The following is a 17,145-nucleotide window of genomic DNA, read 5'->3' as shown; positions in this document are numbered from 1 at the left end:
CAATTATTGAGCTTTGTCCTATCTATTTTTCCCTCATTGATCTAATATGAATATAAAATCCTTAGGAAAATCTTTGGGAGAAAGATGGTGGAAGATTATGAGCAGCATTCCTTCATAAAACAATGGGGAAAAAAAGAAGAAAAATAAATTTAAATAAAGTTTGCAAAGAAACCCAAGAAATGAAAGCTATTACAAGGAACTTTAAGGATGAAACTGGAAGAAGGACAATAATGGAAAAGAAATACTGAGATTTTTATAACAAACTCTTTTCCCTATTGTGGACCAAGAAGCTACCCTATTAGAATCCCAGATGTGCTACCAGAAGAAATGAAAATGAAGCTGAAGAAAAAGTATGAAAAATAGCTATAATAGATCAATTAGACAAGGAACAGATTAATAATAGAAGCAACACAATTTTGAGGGCATTGAGGTACCAATTCTCAAGATATATAATAGAGAGAAGAATGCCAGAGGTATAAAAAATATAACTGATCATATTATTATTCCTCTCTAGGGCAAATGAATTCATAATTTATGAAATTATAAAATGAGGGCAGGCACAATCAGTTCTTTGGGTACATTCTAGGAAAGCCTGTGATAGCAGTAGGAAGCAGGACAAATCAACAATCATCAAAGAAGGACAGGCAGAAGCTGCAGGGATGGGATAGGGTAATGAAGGAAGATAAGCAGCATGGGAAAGAGGATGGGGAGGAAGAGAGGAAGATGATATACATAACTATGTATTAGAATTAGGTGCACTAGGCAACATGGACTGAATATGGATATGTGCTTGAAGGTGGGAGTTCCAGGTCTCATTTTTAGAGGACTTTAGTGGGAAAGGGGTTTACTCTTATCTTTCCCAATTTGGGGTTAGTTCATTAACATATTCAAATCAAGTCAAAGTGATCGGTAAAATAACATATCCACATCATCTCAAAATTATCAGCACCTTTTGATATTCTGCTGATCTTACTACTGGGGTCCAAGACTCTTCTGAGATTTACATATCATAGGACCAAAGGATTTTGACAGTAGCACCTAAATGACTTCCAACGATTTAGCACATATTAACAGGATGTGAATTTTGGTTAATATATGATACAATTTGTAAATTATGCTCCTTTGATCTTCGAGATGATTTGCATGTGACTTCCAGATTCCTCTTTGTAATCTTATTTCCTGCTCTTGCGCTACTTAAAAACTCACTATGTTGTTTAGAAAGGAACAGAAGGGGCAGGGGGACCTGAATAAAAGAGACAATTTTAACACAACTGGGGAAATATAAATAACTAACAACTGATGTGCCTATCTTCTCATCAATATATCTTATGAGAATGAGCATTGATGGCATCTTTGATGAGGATATTAAAAAAGAACCAGGTAATCATTTGAAAATGATATTCCGCTGAGACCATATTTTTACTATAACAGAATCAACTAAAAACTGTAGAGAATATGTGATGCCACTATGTTTGCTTTTCATTGATTATTTAATTTTTTGATTCATTAGAGAAAATCACCAGACTCTCTTTCAACAAAGTATCCATGCATATAGTAAAGTCAGAGAAGATATTTTGAAAGCTATTACAGTAGAATTAATTTTATTTGATGATCCTATGATTATTTACATCAAGTGAAGTATTAAACAAGAAGAGTTATGCTCACCCAACCTTTTTGCCCCAGTACTGGAAGAGATCCAACAGAGATTAGAAGTTAAGGAGAAATTCTCAATTGATTTTCCAGTTTGCAGACAACACTATAACAAGAACGTTGATGAACCTCCTAAATAACATTTATAATCACTCAAAAGACTTTGACTTAATTATACTGAAAGAAAAAGAAAGTAGATGAATGAAGAATGTTTGTAATCTAGACCAGTGGTCTTCAAAATATAGGATTAGGACCCTAGAGGATTCCCAAGATCCTTAAAGGGAGTCTGCAAGGTCAAAATTATTTTCATAATAATGCTGAGATATTATTTTCCTATTAACATATAATTTCCTTTTCCAACATATCTGCATATTTGTATGAATCTATATCTATGTGAAACTAGATATTCTTTATATTCTTTAGCCAAAACAATATTGCAACAGAAAGAGTGCAGGAGCAGATATGAGAATCCAGCTGTTTTCTATTACACAATGACATTAAAAAATATTTTAAAAATATATAAAACAATTCCACTTGTCTCACCAAATTTTTTATTTTGGAAAATAGTTATTTATCATAGAAATATGTTATGTCAATATGTATTGGTTTATTCATATTTTAAATGATTAAGAATAATGTTTATAATTTTATCAGTTTTAATTTATACTAATTTGATTTATAATATTATAAATATTGATTGGTACAATCCACATAAGCAAAGTTCTTTGGGAGTCTTCAATAACTTTTAAAAGTATAAAGGGGGAGGGGGCGGCAGCTAGGTTGCACGCAGTGGATAGAGCACCAGTCTTGGAGTCAGGAATACCTCGGTTCACATCCACACATCCAGTCTCAGATACTTAATAATTGCCTAGGTGTGTTACGTTGGGCAAGTCACTTAATCCCATTGCCTTGCAAAAACAAAACACTCAAAAAAAAAAGAGTATAAAGGGGTTCTGAGACCAAATAAAATTGAGAACCACTTATCTAAACTATAATATACATTTCTATGGACAATGCATGTAGTTTATCCATTAATATGTAAATCTATAGTAGACACTGCAATGTCTGTTATACTACATTGGAAAGTGAATTGGGTCCAAAATTGAACAGGAGGAGAGTAGGCTGGTCTGCCTTTTGGAAATTTTTTGAGTACAAAGGCCTATTTTTTTTAATCATTAAAAAGTTTTTGTTTTTATTTTTATTTTCTTAGTTAATAAGCATTTTTAAAAATTAATCTATCCTTCTATCCTTTCCATTATTCCCCTGATCCCAAACTCATTTTTTTAGGTTGTTTTTTTTTTGCAAGGCAAATGGGGTTAAGTGGCTTGCCCAAGGCCACACAGCTAGGTCATTATTAAGTGTCTGAGACTGGATTTGAACCCAGGTACTCCTGACTCCAAGGCCAGTGCTTTATCCACTATGCCACCTAGGCCCCCCAAACTCATTTTTAATCCCATTATTCTTCTCCTAATGCCAAATGACTATGAATTATGAATTTCTACTGTTTTTTAAAGATGTAAAATTGAGGATGACCCAAAGGGCATGGTAAATAGAGATGAGCCACAACATATTACACATGAGGAGTTCTGCTAAAGTTCTGTGAGAGAGAAAATGAAAAATATGGACAACAGGTGTGGGGGAAGACAGGCTAGTCACATAACAAGATCAAGGGACAACCTTTGGGTTGTTCTGCTAGTTTCCCTGTTGGAAAATGGAAATCCCAAAACATGTCAGGTGGATCCACTCTAGAAAATTTATAAGAGAATATTGATGAAAATCACCCAAGTTGGGGAAGTATAGATAGATGTCAATATGTATCACTGAAGGAAATACCCACATTGTGAAATTATTGATTCATTAGAATATTAGTGTATCAGTGAAAGAAGATCATTAGTGGTATGGTGGAGACTTTATTTTCATAAAATTTTTGAATCTAGAGGGAATTTTTATATTATATGATCCAAACTTTTTACTTTATAGATGAGAAAGGACCAAAACAGGTAAAATTATGGGTGCATAGTTTCAAGAAACAGTAAGAAGAGGTAGTATAATGCATAGAACACCGACCCTGGAATTCAGGAGGACCTAAGTTCAAATATGGCCTCAGACACTTAATGCTTACTTAACTGTGTGACCTTTGGCAAGTCACTTCACCCCATTACCTTGCAAAAGCAAAAACAACCAAAAAAAAAGAAACAATAAGAGGATTTGAACCCAGAAACTTTTATTTTTTGGAGTGTTCTTTTTCACCAGATGGTGCAATGAATGGAGCATCAGGCCTACAGTTAGGAAGACTCAACTTCCTGACCTCAGACACTTACTAGCTAAGTGTCCCTGGGAAAGTCATTTAACCCTCTGTGCCTTGGTTTCCTCATCTGTACAATGAGCCAGAGAAGGAAATGACAAATTATTTCAGCATCTTTGCCAAGAAAATTACAATATGTAATCAGGCATTACTGGAAATGACTGAACGACATCAGCTGCCTTTTTGTTTTTTAGGATATGTTGTTTGATTTATCTTTTAATGTTAGTCTTAAAATGTCATAAAGTGTTAGAATGAAATTTCGAGGAAAAGATCTCCTTAACTATAGAGTCTAGAGATATCTCTGAGCAGTATTTGTTAAAGTGCAAGTTAAGCTAAGGATACTTTTTTTTGCAGTATTTTTTTTAATGTATTTTTATTCAGACCACCAAATAAAATGAGTATGTGCCATACACACATGTATATACACATACATACATACACACAAATAGTAAAAAAGGAAAAGAAGAATTACAGATGTATGTTAGGTACAGCTTAACTTTTAATAAGTTCAGTCAGTAGCTTTCAAAGTTCTGGTACTTTTCCAATATCTCCAACCTTCCTTATATTGTTTTCTTCTAGATAATTTTTAAAGATACCTCAATGAGGGGTGGCTGGGTGGTGTAGTGGATAAAGCACCAGCCTTGGAGTCAGGAGTACCTGGGTTCAAATCCGGTCTCAGACACTTAATAATTACCTAGCTGTGTGGCCTTGGGCAAGCCACTTAAACCCCATTTGCCTTGCAAAAAAAAAAATACCTCAATGAGTTTTTTTTCCTCTCTTTTTAGAAAGATACTTCTTATCATGCAGTATTCTTATTCACTCTAGAAAGGGTATTTCATCAGCCTAGGGAACTTCATGTCAATATGAATCTCAAATATATAGTCTTGGATAGTTGACAAAGACTATGATTTATTCCTAGGCAAACAGTTACCATGTGCCAGAAGTGAGATTTGAATCCAAGTGCTCCTGACTCTTATCTATTAATCTGTAGTATAAGAGCTGTGAATAGTGGGCAAGGAAACTAATCTCTTGATATTCCTTTTGATGCACACTGGAATGAAAATATTGAGAAAAGAAACAGAACTGAAGTATTGTGAGTTTTAGGGATGACATTTCCCCAGAAATTTGACTTGGAGGTCAAAGAACTGGAGCCTGCAGAGTAATGCCAATTCTGAACAACTACATTTCTGATGGAAATGGGACTGATATCCTTAAAGAGTTAACTCTTACTATCATAATGGAAGACCTGGAAAAGACCTCAAAGGCCATCTAGTTCAAACCCCTGATTTTATATATCATGAAATTGAGGTCCATGGGTCTCACAGGAAATGTCAGATGATACTTTCTAAAATCTGCTTTGGCAGTGAATTGTTTAGATTGACCTTTTGGTGTTTTAAGGACCACCTTCATTATGGGAAACTGACCTTAAAAAAGAAACACTCTAAAGGCAGTCATTTTGGTTTGAATCATTATGCATATTTTGAAGATATCATGGCAGAAGAGATTTAGGGGGGAGCAATTCAGAAAGTAGAATCACAGAATTTCAATCTATCAGTAAATACTTATTATTAAATTTACTACATGACAAGCCCCATGCTAAGCATTGGAGAGAATCCTTGCCCTTAAAGACTTTACACTCTAATGGAAAATCCACTTAGAAGTCCTTTCCTTTAAATTAAACCTGGATAAACCTCTTCTCAGAGATTAACCATTCAACCATCACTGGCATATCTCTAGAGGAATTGATTGGGGGCGGGGAGGGGGGGGGGGGAGATGTTGCACCATAATCTGGGTTAATGTGATTTCTGGATAACTCTAATTGTTAGAAAATTTTTCCTTATCTCTAAATGAAATTTGAAACATTCTGAAACATCTGCATCTCTGAAACCTTGTACATTGCTCCTAACTACCCCCTGAGGTCGAGCCTATAAAATTTAATCCTTCTTCCACCAAGTCATTCTTTAAATACTTGAAGGCAGTGATCATGCCATTTTCAATTCTCCAGGCTGAACGGCCAAAATTTCTTAAATTGGGTCTCAAGACCATTTACTAGTCTATTCACTCTCCTCTGGGTAGCTCTTTTCCAACTAAAAAGCTCTTTTCCAACATTTCTTAAAATGTAGCACATAAAACTAGACATAATGAATATGGTCTGATCATAGTAGAAAACAAGATTATAATCTCACTATTTCTGGCTATTATACCTCTCTTAATGATGCTTGATATGCAATTTACTTTTTTTGACTATCACATCATATTAAACATATAACTTGTGGTCTTCTAAAGCCCTCAGATTTTTTTCAAAATTAATAGCTGTAAATATTTCATTTTTATATGACTATTCCCTTAAATGTTAATGATCCAAACTCATAAAAATAATAACAGCATTACTACAGTACTTTAAATTCTGCAAAGTACTCATTTGACCTTCAGAACAACCCTTGTGAGGTAGATACAAACATCATTCCATTTTTTTCAGGTGAGGAAACTGAAGTGCAGAGAGGTTCAATGGGTTGCCCAGGGTTATATAGATAGGGAGTATTGGAGACCCAAAGTGAACTCAAGTTTTTTCTGATTTCAGGTCCTTCTTCATTCTAGGCACTGTTCCACTTGCCAACTCATCTTCACCTTAACAGAACCATAGAATCAAATTTTTAATCAAATTGCTAAAACTAATTCACCTCCAGCCTACGCATAGAATCTTTCCTCAGTCATTTAATTGAATAACTTAGAGGAGCAAAGAATGTATGAATATCCTCTGTAAACTGCTGAGCTTTTCAGGCTTGAGCCTGAAATTTCCCCTATTATAGGCATTCCTCTGGAATAGGGTCTTTTTTCTACTCAAAGCTAGATCAAAATGAGAATGTTTGATTCCAAGGGGGTATTGAGTCAATGTAATCCAATTAGCAGGGATGAATTAATCAGAAGACTTGGGATCACCTATCCCAGAGTGGGTTCCTTAGATGAATGGACCCAGGCTAGCAAATTTTGTTGTCAGAAGTGAGGAACTTTAGTAGCCTCCTCTGCTCAATAAATAAAAACTCATCAAGGCAATCTCAGAAGTTGTTTGTCCTAAACCTCTAATTCACCTGAGTCTGTTGGGAATTTGAATATCAACTAGTCAATTCTTTAGAAGTCTTCTCTTTCTTCCTCTACCCCCATCATGAATTAGCCCCAGGACATCAGGTTAAGGCTCTTCCATCCCTCCTCTCAAAACCTGGTCCTGCTCCACCTGGATAAGAATCTTTCTTAAACAAACAAATGTAACAAATCACCTTCTGACTTTTCTGGTTTGGGCGCAGGATTCCATTAGGGCTGCAGTGAATCTGGCTTGTTTTCTGTATTCTCAACTGTCCATCTTTAGTGTATTACTCCTCGATAAAGCTGGCCTACTTTATGTTTCCTGTCTTCTTATCTACATTTTCTTATAATGAACCCTGATATCCTGACTCCAGATCGAGAGAGATCCCTGAGAATAGGACTAATGTGAGTCTAAGATCCTGAAGGGTAGAATGGTAATGAAACATTTTGTCTCTTTAATAATTAGCATCCTTTAAATGTGCCTCAGGTTCCTTTCTTACAAAGTTTTTGAGCCCAGACTCTCCAAAACATTTCTGAGCTTTCAGAGTGCTGAGATTCTGTCTGTTCAAATAGAGCTGTTGTAGAGGTGAGGAGAAAAGGGCAGAGAATGACCTTTGATATTGACTCAATCAGGTAAACTGCCTGTGGAAAGAGCTTGAGGTTATCTCTAGATGAGAGTTTTCTGCTTTAGGGTCAGTTCTCTGTCTCCTTTCCCTCTTACCCTGCTAACAAAGTCAAACAAACTCAAAGATTTAATTGGCCATTAGGCCATAGGCTACTTATGAGGAAAGTTACAAAAAGTTTTTGTGGATTATTTCTCCCTCTCCCCTCAGTGAGTTCCGTATCAATCTGAGAATATACCAAAGTTATTCTCAAATAGGATGCTAGGCCTTAGGCCTGGAAGGGGTTCCTTCATTTTATAGTCTAAAACCATAAAATTAGATGTCTTTGAAAGGAAAAAATGCAAAGTATGTTAGTATGTCAGTCAGCAATATACCTAAAGACTGTTACTAAGATTTTATTCAAACCAGATTTGGAATAAAATTGTGGCTTTTCTTTAAATCATTATGGTAAATCCCCTGTGTGATTATCTAGATTTCATGTGCAACTTTTAAAAATCTGTTTCCATTTTGATTCCTGATCTTATATATGAATTGATTTCCTTATCCAATGCCATTTAAGCTTTGTTTTTCCTTATTTGACTCTTGCATGCAGTCTCCCAAATACATTCTCAAGGTAAGATTTGTTCCTTTATTTGAGTTGAGAAAGGTTGTAGAAAAAACTCACCATAATCAAAACTGACTTCCCAGAGTGTTGTCCGTTGAATGTATCACATGTGTTGATAATGGCAATGTTTAGTTCAAGTTCATAGTTCATTCTAATGCCACCTGTTCAGAGCAGATGGTGAACTGCCATAGCCTAAGTTAAGACTCTTCATGAAAACAAAGTTTCTTCTTGTATTTTCTGGTTTTGAGCTTGGAATTCCATTTTATTTGCCTGAATTGCAATATAGCAACACAATCTGCTTGCAATTGATAGCTGTAATTATTTTCATTCACTATTTCCTCTTTCAGAAGAAAACTCCTTGCCAACTGTAGGTAGGAGGGGCAGATAATTAGATAATCTTTTGGTCCATTTATGCTCTTTGGATATTTTTCTCCATATTCAGACTAGAAAGAGCCTTTCCAAAATGTAATTCAACCACAAGAGAGGTGTGATGATTTCAGAGTTGACCATCAGGGAAGGAAATTGGTCATTTTCCCAGTGTCCTTTGGGATGATCTTCACAATGTGTTTTTTACCTATGGACAGAAAAAGGAAAATCAGAATCATGCTGTACTTGGAAATCTTTCCTTATCATCTGGCATGATGGAATTCTCTGATTAGACACATTTTAAATTTATAAGTTTTTTTTAAAACATTTCAGTGATTAGAATATGGGAAAATATGGAATTAACTAGGAAATTATTTTACATGTAAAAACACTTTACAGGAGTGAAAACAACATAATGAATGTTAAGCATTTACTATGGGCTAGACACAGTGTTTAAGTAATGGAGATGCCAAAAACAAGTGAATGAGATAGACCCTATACATAAGAAATTTACAGCACTTTTAGGGAAAGGCCACACATAAAAGGGAGCTAGAGGTCAAAAACAGAGAAGAGAATGATAGGAAGGTACAAATGCAGCAGCATAGCTTGGGGATAGCTTGAAAGTACAAATTGACTCAGGGGACTTATCAAGATAAAGTCAAAGCTTGCCAATCATAACCAAGACCCCGCCCCCCAAAAGCAAGATTCTGAGTTTGTAGGAAAAGACCAGAGGGCAGATAGTATGGCTTGGAGAAGACTGAGATGTATTATTAAGACAACTGAGGTTTCATTCCTCTATTTCCATCCATAGCCATACTTACTATGATGCCACTCAAATGGTTGCCCCTGAAGCCTTTCAGGTTCTAAGGAAGCCCATAGATTCATCCAGTATCTATTTTCTCATCACTTTCTTCTGGTTGTGTTTCTAGGTAGACACTCTAGAAGTGATGCGACATCCAGAAGAAACTACTAACATGAAGAGACAAACTGTAGCTTCTTACTTTCGGGTATGATGTCTTCTATAATTATAATGATAAAAGTAAGTCCTTGATTTACATAGATATGTGTTCTACTATAGTGCCTAAATCAGCTAGGATTTAAGCTACCTTTAATTATTAGATGCTAAAAAAGCTAGTTTTCTAATATCCTAAAGTATGCCAAATGAGTAAAAAAAAATTAATATGATTTCTTTAATGTTTCCAAATTATAACTAGTGCTCAGAATATTACCAAAAAATAAAATAGTATAGGTGATTTTTACAAAAGAAATTAATTTTGGTGAAATACAGTTATCAATTTAAAAATTCAGGGAGCTGAGATTAAGGACCCCACTCTAGGAGCCTATTACCATGAAATTAAGATGTAAACACAAGGGACATTAAAAAAAACAAGAAAATAAGTTATAATCATTTGTAATTTGTTGTCAGAAGATTTATAGAGACAATATGATATGAAGAAGACCATGACATTACCAGGGAGGTGATACCACAAGAAGCATAAGAATTGAATTTGAATGAGATCTAAGTCACCAGCCTCACTTTCTCCTCCAGAGCCATCTGGGTCCAGTGGCCAGATATGAATCAGGATGACTGGAGATGGCCCTGGATGGAAGGCAATCAGGGTTAAGTGACTTGTCTAAGGTCACATAGCTAGTAAGTGGCAAGTGTCTGAGGCTGGATTTAAACTCCTGTCCTCCTGACTCTAAGGCCAGTATTCTATCCACTGCATCACCTGGCTGCCTCTAATAGAGACAGTAAGTGCCAAGAGTTCAGAAGAGGATGATTAAATTGGTCTGTGAAAGCATTGTAGAGAAAGTCAAATTAGTTGGGCCTTGAAAGATGGATAGAAATTGTGAAAGAAAGGAGATCTCTATGGAAGAAAAGGGAAGACTCAGATCAAAGAAGCAAAGAGAAGGGAAAATATCTCCCAGGGAATAAGAGGAGAAATGAAAGAATCCTTCCCAGATTGGTTCCCCTAGTTCTTCTGCTAGTTCTCTTTTATCCCTGAACTAACCTTTTCACTAAGTGTGAGGGTGTGCCTGAATTTCTTCCAGACGACTGGCTTCTGAGATCAGATCCACCCCAGTCACCTACCCTATACTCCCATCCTATACTCAGTTTTTCCCTTGAAGTTACTGCTCCATGAATGCTCATTGATAATATTGTTGGCTCCTTTCCCTTGATGTATGGTCATTATCCAGCATCTATACAGAGTATAGGCTTTTAAATGTCAACTTAGGCAAGGCTGGAGCAGAATAATTGCAAATGGTTAACAACTGCTAAAAGTTCCAACATATGGCCAGTAAAGTTTCACATTACTTTTTGGAATACTGTGTAAGATATTCTTCATTATTTTTTGCATTGCTAATATCTAATTTGACATAATTTCCATTCTTTGTAAACTTCCTCTGATAGAAAAAAAAGATAGAGGAATAATTTGATAGATTGATAGCTAGATGACATAACATTAATTAAGCACTTAAGTAACAAGTATAAGCAAATAAGATAGTACTTGTCTTCAAGGAGCTTACATTTTATTGGATGAAGGTACAAGGGGAGAGAAAATCTATAAAGGAGAGCTAAAAAGATGAGGAGAAGGGTTTCAAGGAAAGGACAAGGTGGCTGCTAAGTAGGGAAGTATAAATCTACCTGGAAATGAAATGACCATGGGTGGGGCCCCTTAAGAAAGAATTATTTAGGTTTGTGCTATGAAATTACCCATCAGTGTCCAGGGTAAATGTTTCTGTCCTGTGAAAAAGAAGATGGAGGAGATGGATAGAGAAGTCTTAAGAATGAATGACTTCTACTCACTTCAGGAATGAATACACACACACACATATTCATATATACATATATGTACATATGTGTATATGTATATATGTATATATATATATATATATATATATATAATGCCTTTTCTCTACACTAGCTTCTTTATAGGATTCTCTTAGTTATGTTTTTTCCTTTTTCTAGCATCTGTTATTTTTGGTCTTTAGCATACATTTACCTTATGCTTTCAACAAGGTACTTTTAAATAATCTTCAGATTTTCTGTAGATTATAGACTTTTTCAACTTTATCTTTCAATTTTTTTCCTTAATGCCTGAGTTTTGCTACTTTGCTTTTCTAAAATTAACTATCTATACATTGCATTTCCTTTAATTTCCCCCTCTCCCACTTGGATGTTGAATTTAATTATATTGTGATCACTACTATGTATTAGTTCACCTACCCAAAGAAGAGTAATATTTCATAGAATAATATCCCAGCCTTGCAAACATTTTTAAATCACCACTAAAGGCTTTTTTAAAAAATCATGATTTTATTTATGCCATGATATATTCATGGCATTCATAGGTTTTGCCAATGGGAAAGACATATGCAGTAGATAGTTAATTTTAGGAAACATAACATGGAGAGTAGCTAAAATTCCTGTCTTTGAAACCTGCTGATGGATTTCCCTGAAGCTGACCAACAAATATTTGAACTTTCACTTGTTAGCTATTTGTACTTTTTCTGCTAAAGCCTTATTTGAATTCATATCCAAGATTGTTTATTATTTCAAATAGTTAGATTCTGTTATCTAATTACCTGAGCCCTAAACCCTGTACTAAAGTGCCCAAGTACCTAATTTAAACTACTTTGAATCAGTTTAAATAGGTTTGAACTAATTTAGACTGGCTTGAACCAGATTAAACTAATTTAGACCTGTTTGAACTGGTTCAATCAATCCAGATTGAATTTGTTTAGGTTGGTTTATAAAGTTTATTTAAACTTTAGTAGCTAAAAATTGAACTAAGACTTTTGAGGCATCCTGTATATTAGGGTATAGTAGCCAGGGTTTAGAATCAGATTTAGAATTAGAATTATTCTTAGCTGTAGTATGGCCTACATTCAAATATTCACTTTCTGAGAGAGCATATGGATACCAAACTAAGTTGAAAATTTGTATTATAGAGAGAGACAAATGATATTCACAATCACAGGTCTATTTGGATGAAGTCTGGGAAAGAACACTTTGGTTTTCCAGAATATGAATGATCCAAGGAGCCTTCTAGGTCTGTAATTGTCACTACATGGCAATGACCATCATATTTTATTGTTAGAATATAATTTTTAAGCTCCTTCAAATTTGTGAAAAGAAGGTCTATTTCCTTCACTATTAGATGATTACTTTGCCAGAGGATGATGATGATGATAATTGATGATAATGATAAGACAACAAGAATAGAAGTTAGCATTTATACAGCATCTTAAAGTTTGCAAAGCACTTTACAATATCTCTATTTGAACCTCATCAAAACTCTTTGAGGTAGAAAATACAGATAATTGTATCCCCATTATATAAATGAGGAAACGTGAGCATAGAGAGGATTCAAGGAAGGATTTAAACTTAGATCTTTCTAATTCTATTCTATACCATACTGCCTCAAAGAAACATAATTTTTTTTTCCTGAACATCTTATAGAATGGGATGCCCAAAAAGAGAATTTTTTTAAAATGTGCACTTTTCTTGCCACTGGCCAAAATCCAAAGCTGGGGATAGGAGGTATGGGAGAGAATGAGCTCCTTCGGGTTATGACCTTGAAAATATGTGCTTTGCTTTTTATTTTTATCCACTATTCAATCATAATTTAACTACTCATAACACAGAGTATAAACTTTAACATAGACTATGAGATTACATTATTATAATGTGAACTATTTCAAAGTAGACATTTTGTATCAATTAGCATATTAGTTGCAAGGTATAGTTACAAAGTATAATGCTGGGATCATCAGCTTTTTGTGAGAAGGAAAAACGTTTTCAAATCCCCAAATGCTTGGAAATCTTTCTCCCTTCCTATTTTCCTTCCTTCCTTCCTTCCTTCCTTCCTTCCTTCCTTCCTTCCTTCCTTCCTTCCTTCCTTCCTTCCTTCCTTCCTTCCTTCCTTCCTTCCTTCTTCCTTCCCCTTCTCCAACTCTAATATTCTTTACTTTCTATTTGAGTGGGTAAGGGAGGGAATGAAAGAAAATATGTATATTAAGAAGTGTGGATAGGAGTCTAACCAGTAAAATCCCTTTGTGGAATGAGAGAAGGGATGTTGGTGTCAGTCATGCTCCTTTTCAGGTTAGTAATCCCAGGGAAGTGGCAGGTCTGTTTTATCCTAGTCAGTAGGGCTACCAACAGAAAATAATCCAAGTCAAAAGCTGAATTAACAACAAAGACTAGACTAAAAAGCAAAGGCATTTTCAAATACATGGAAGTCAATATTGGTTGAAGATGCTAGCAGTGAATTGATCATACAGGGACATATAAGAAGCTAATGCAAGATTTTAGGAAGTTTAGAAAGACTGGAGAAGTGATGAAAATTTAGCTGTTTAAGCAAGTATCTCTGAGAAAGCACCATGGATAGCTCCAAGAGAAGCTAAAGTGAGAAGGAAGCTGCATAGAGAGAGGATATGGGGAGAATGAAGGTGGGTTTGACTTTTGTAGGAATGCTTTAGAGATCTACTGGTTGTTTAGGTTCCCAGATTAAGCCCCATTCTAATTAAAGCTATCTTAATAGATAAGAACCCGATTCCTGATTTCTCTGGTCTTTAGAATTAAGTTCTTTCCAGAATGATTATTCACATGAATTCCCCCTTTGGGAAGAGTGAAATTTCAGGAAATAATATTCTAGAGCTCACATAGGAACCTTTTTTGGGGGGTTTCCAACTTATTTTAATTTCATAAAATATCCTTCTTTCTGTTTCTAGTCTTAGTTATTTTAGCTCTTGCCCACATGGCATGGTGGATATAGAGTCAGGAAGACTTAAATTCAAATTAAATCTCACTCAACTATGTCCCTCTGGTCAAGAAACTTTTTTCTGATCATTAATAAAAAGAGGAGGTTGGACTCACTGACCTCTAAGGTCATTTCTGGATCTATGTGGATTATTTCATAATCTCTATCTAATTCTTCCTCTTCTCTTTATTTTAAACTTCTTCCTTCTCTGACTCTTCCCTATCTTTCTCCTATCCTGGGATCAAAACTTTCCATCCTTTGATCCCCTTCCTTTCACTTATTAACTTTTTAAAACATTTATGTTGAAATCTTCCAAGTCAGCTTTTATCTTCTGTACACAATTTTTGCATACAATTCAGGGAAAAGGCTATTCAGCACTTATTGGTAGATAGTTCTATTGTGTGCCTAAAAGAAGTATTCTGTGCTCCACCCCAATACTAACAATGTTAAAAGAGTCAAAAGGTTTATTTCAAGGACTCCCTTCTGTAAATGTTCCCCAAGTCCTCTCCATACCACCTTTCTCTGCCTATTCAATGATATTGCCTATCTGTTCCCTATTTCTGTACACTATATGTGAGCAAACATATTTTTATTACATTATGAAAGGATATATAGTAAGATATGAGCTTCACAGCCAAGGTTAGTTCTAGGACTATGGCAAAGGGCTCCAAATAGATTTTATCCACCCAGAAGTCTTTTAGTTTATATTATTGATACCCCTATTTTATGATCTTCTCCAGCTTCTACTGCTTCCCTCTCACAATCTCTCCAATATTCTAATGTCCTCTTGAGTTCTTGTACTCCAGAGTTCTCCCTTCTCTTCCCCTTAGGGCAGGGGGTTATTCCTAATTCCACAAATTCTCACATCCTTCTAAATATTGCTATACTTATAGTACCTCACTCCCATGCACATTACATATTTGTATGCCTAGATTAAATTTATCTCTGAAGACTGTCTATGAGCTATATAAGAAAATAGTTTCATTTACTCTCTATAGTCAAACCTGCTTTTGAACCCAAAATTATTATCCTGCTTGATCAATATTGACTTTGGATGATTTTAGGCAAAGATTTTTTCCTCATTTGCTTGCTTTTCTTCTCACTTTAGCTGTATTGGCTTATATTTATTTAAAAATTAGTTTTATTTTCTTATGGCCATGTCTCATGTAAAGATTCTATTAGGATTGAAACATTCTATGGGCATGCCATTGGAAGACTCTGAGACAACTGTTGGTAGTATCCTGCCACTGTCCATCATAATCAACTTTCCATCCTTCCTTCTTTTTTTTCCTTCTTCTTCCTTTCTTCCCTTTTTCCCTGTCTCCTTTCCTTCCTTCTTCCCTCCCTCTTTCCCTCCTTCCCTCCCTCCCTTCCTTCCTTCTTCACTTCCTTCCTGCCTTTTTACTTCTTTTCTTCCTGCCTTTCTTCTTTTCCCCCCTTTTTCCCAATTCTAACATTCTTTACTCTCTCCTCTCATAAAAAAAAAAAATCCTCCTCCTCTAATTTTAAAGCCAGTTACAGTTGCACCTATGGTCGTGCCTTAGACTTACTGGTGACATTTAATTCTAAAATTAATTCTAAAATTATTTACTCCTGCCTTAAAAAGCTAACCATTAAAAAAAATGCAAAAACACTAAGGAGACAATGTGGTCTTGTCCAATAGGGATGTCAGCATGAAAAAGTAGGTCTGGATCATAAGTCTAATGATTAGTTTGATAGGAGACTTAGACATTCCTTGGTTTAAATATAACTGAATTTTTACCAGTTGTGAATAATATACAGCATTAAATAATTACACTTAAAGAATCTCTAAATATTAGCTATGATTAAATAATTATTTCCACAAATTATTTTCTTTTCATCTCAGAATGGCTGGTAGATTGATATAAATATCAATTTATATACTTTCTGAAAGTCATTTTAAGATCTAAGATACGTGCTTTTTTTCTGATAGTATTCACTGATGGATCTGCTCTCCAAAATGGTAGTTGGACAGCCTCACTTTGTCCGCTGTATTAAACCCAATGATGACCGTGAAGCCCTGAGGTTCACCAGAGAGAGAGTACTGGTACAACTTCGTTACACTGGAATTTTGGAAACTGCCAATATTCGCAGACAGGGCTATTCCCACCGCATCCTCTTTGAAGAGTTTGTGAAAAGGTATGATTAGCATCTTTAATGATATATCTTTAAATTTGTTGAACTTCCATTCCTCCCAATCCCTTGTAATGAATATTTTTTCATGGTTTTGTAAAGCATTATATGTAACTCAATAGCTGCCATAGGTATAACTCAGTAGCTATCATATCCTTACTTAAATGTTGCATTATTTTTGTTGTTTAGTCAATTCAGTCTTGTCCAGCTCTTCATGTCCCTGTGAATGATACTGACCATGGAATTTTCTAGACAAAAATAACTGGAGTGGTTTGCTATTTCTCCAGTAGATTAAGGCAAACAAGTTAAGTGATGCCCAGGGTCACAAGGCTTACTAAGTATCTGAGGCTGGATTTGAACTCAGGTTTTCTTGACTCTAAGCCTAGTGCTTTATCCACTGAGCCACCTAACTTCCTCAACTGTTGTGTCATAGTGTCGCTCAATTCTAAAAACAATGTTAGCATTGATTTAATTATAGTTTCCAGTGCAAGAGATGGAATGTGAGATAAACTTCCGTAGAAGAGTACATGACATCTGGAAGATGATGCTATGATTTGCAAATGAATTGAATTGAAATGAGGGAGGCAAAGTCACCAG

The 17,145-nt window shown here is 35.2% G+C and overlaps 1 protein-coding gene across 1 annotated transcript in view; it reads left to right on the top strand.

Annotated features, from left to right (window-relative positions):
- Positions 1-17,145, top strand: part of MYO3B (myosin IIIB) — a 567,258-nt gene that overhangs the window by 340,304 nt on the left and 209,809 nt on the right. The window contains exons 24-25 of the mRNA XM_074212806.1: positions 9,559-9,636; positions 16,349-16,554. Of these exons, the coding sequence (XP_074068907.1) occupies positions 9,559-9,636; positions 16,349-16,554 (284 nt within the window). The remainder of the gene's footprint in view (positions 1-9,558; positions 9,637-16,348; positions 16,555-17,145) is intronic.

Source organism: Macrotis lagotis, chromosome 1 (genome assembly GCF_037893015.1).
Source record: "Macrotis lagotis isolate mMagLag1 chromosome 1, bilby.v1.9.chrom.fasta, whole genome shotgun sequence".
Lineage (NCBI taxonomy): Eukaryota > Metazoa > Chordata > Mammalia > Peramelemorphia > Peramelidae > Macrotis > Macrotis lagotis.
This window is presented reverse-complemented; position numbering and strand designations above follow the sequence as displayed.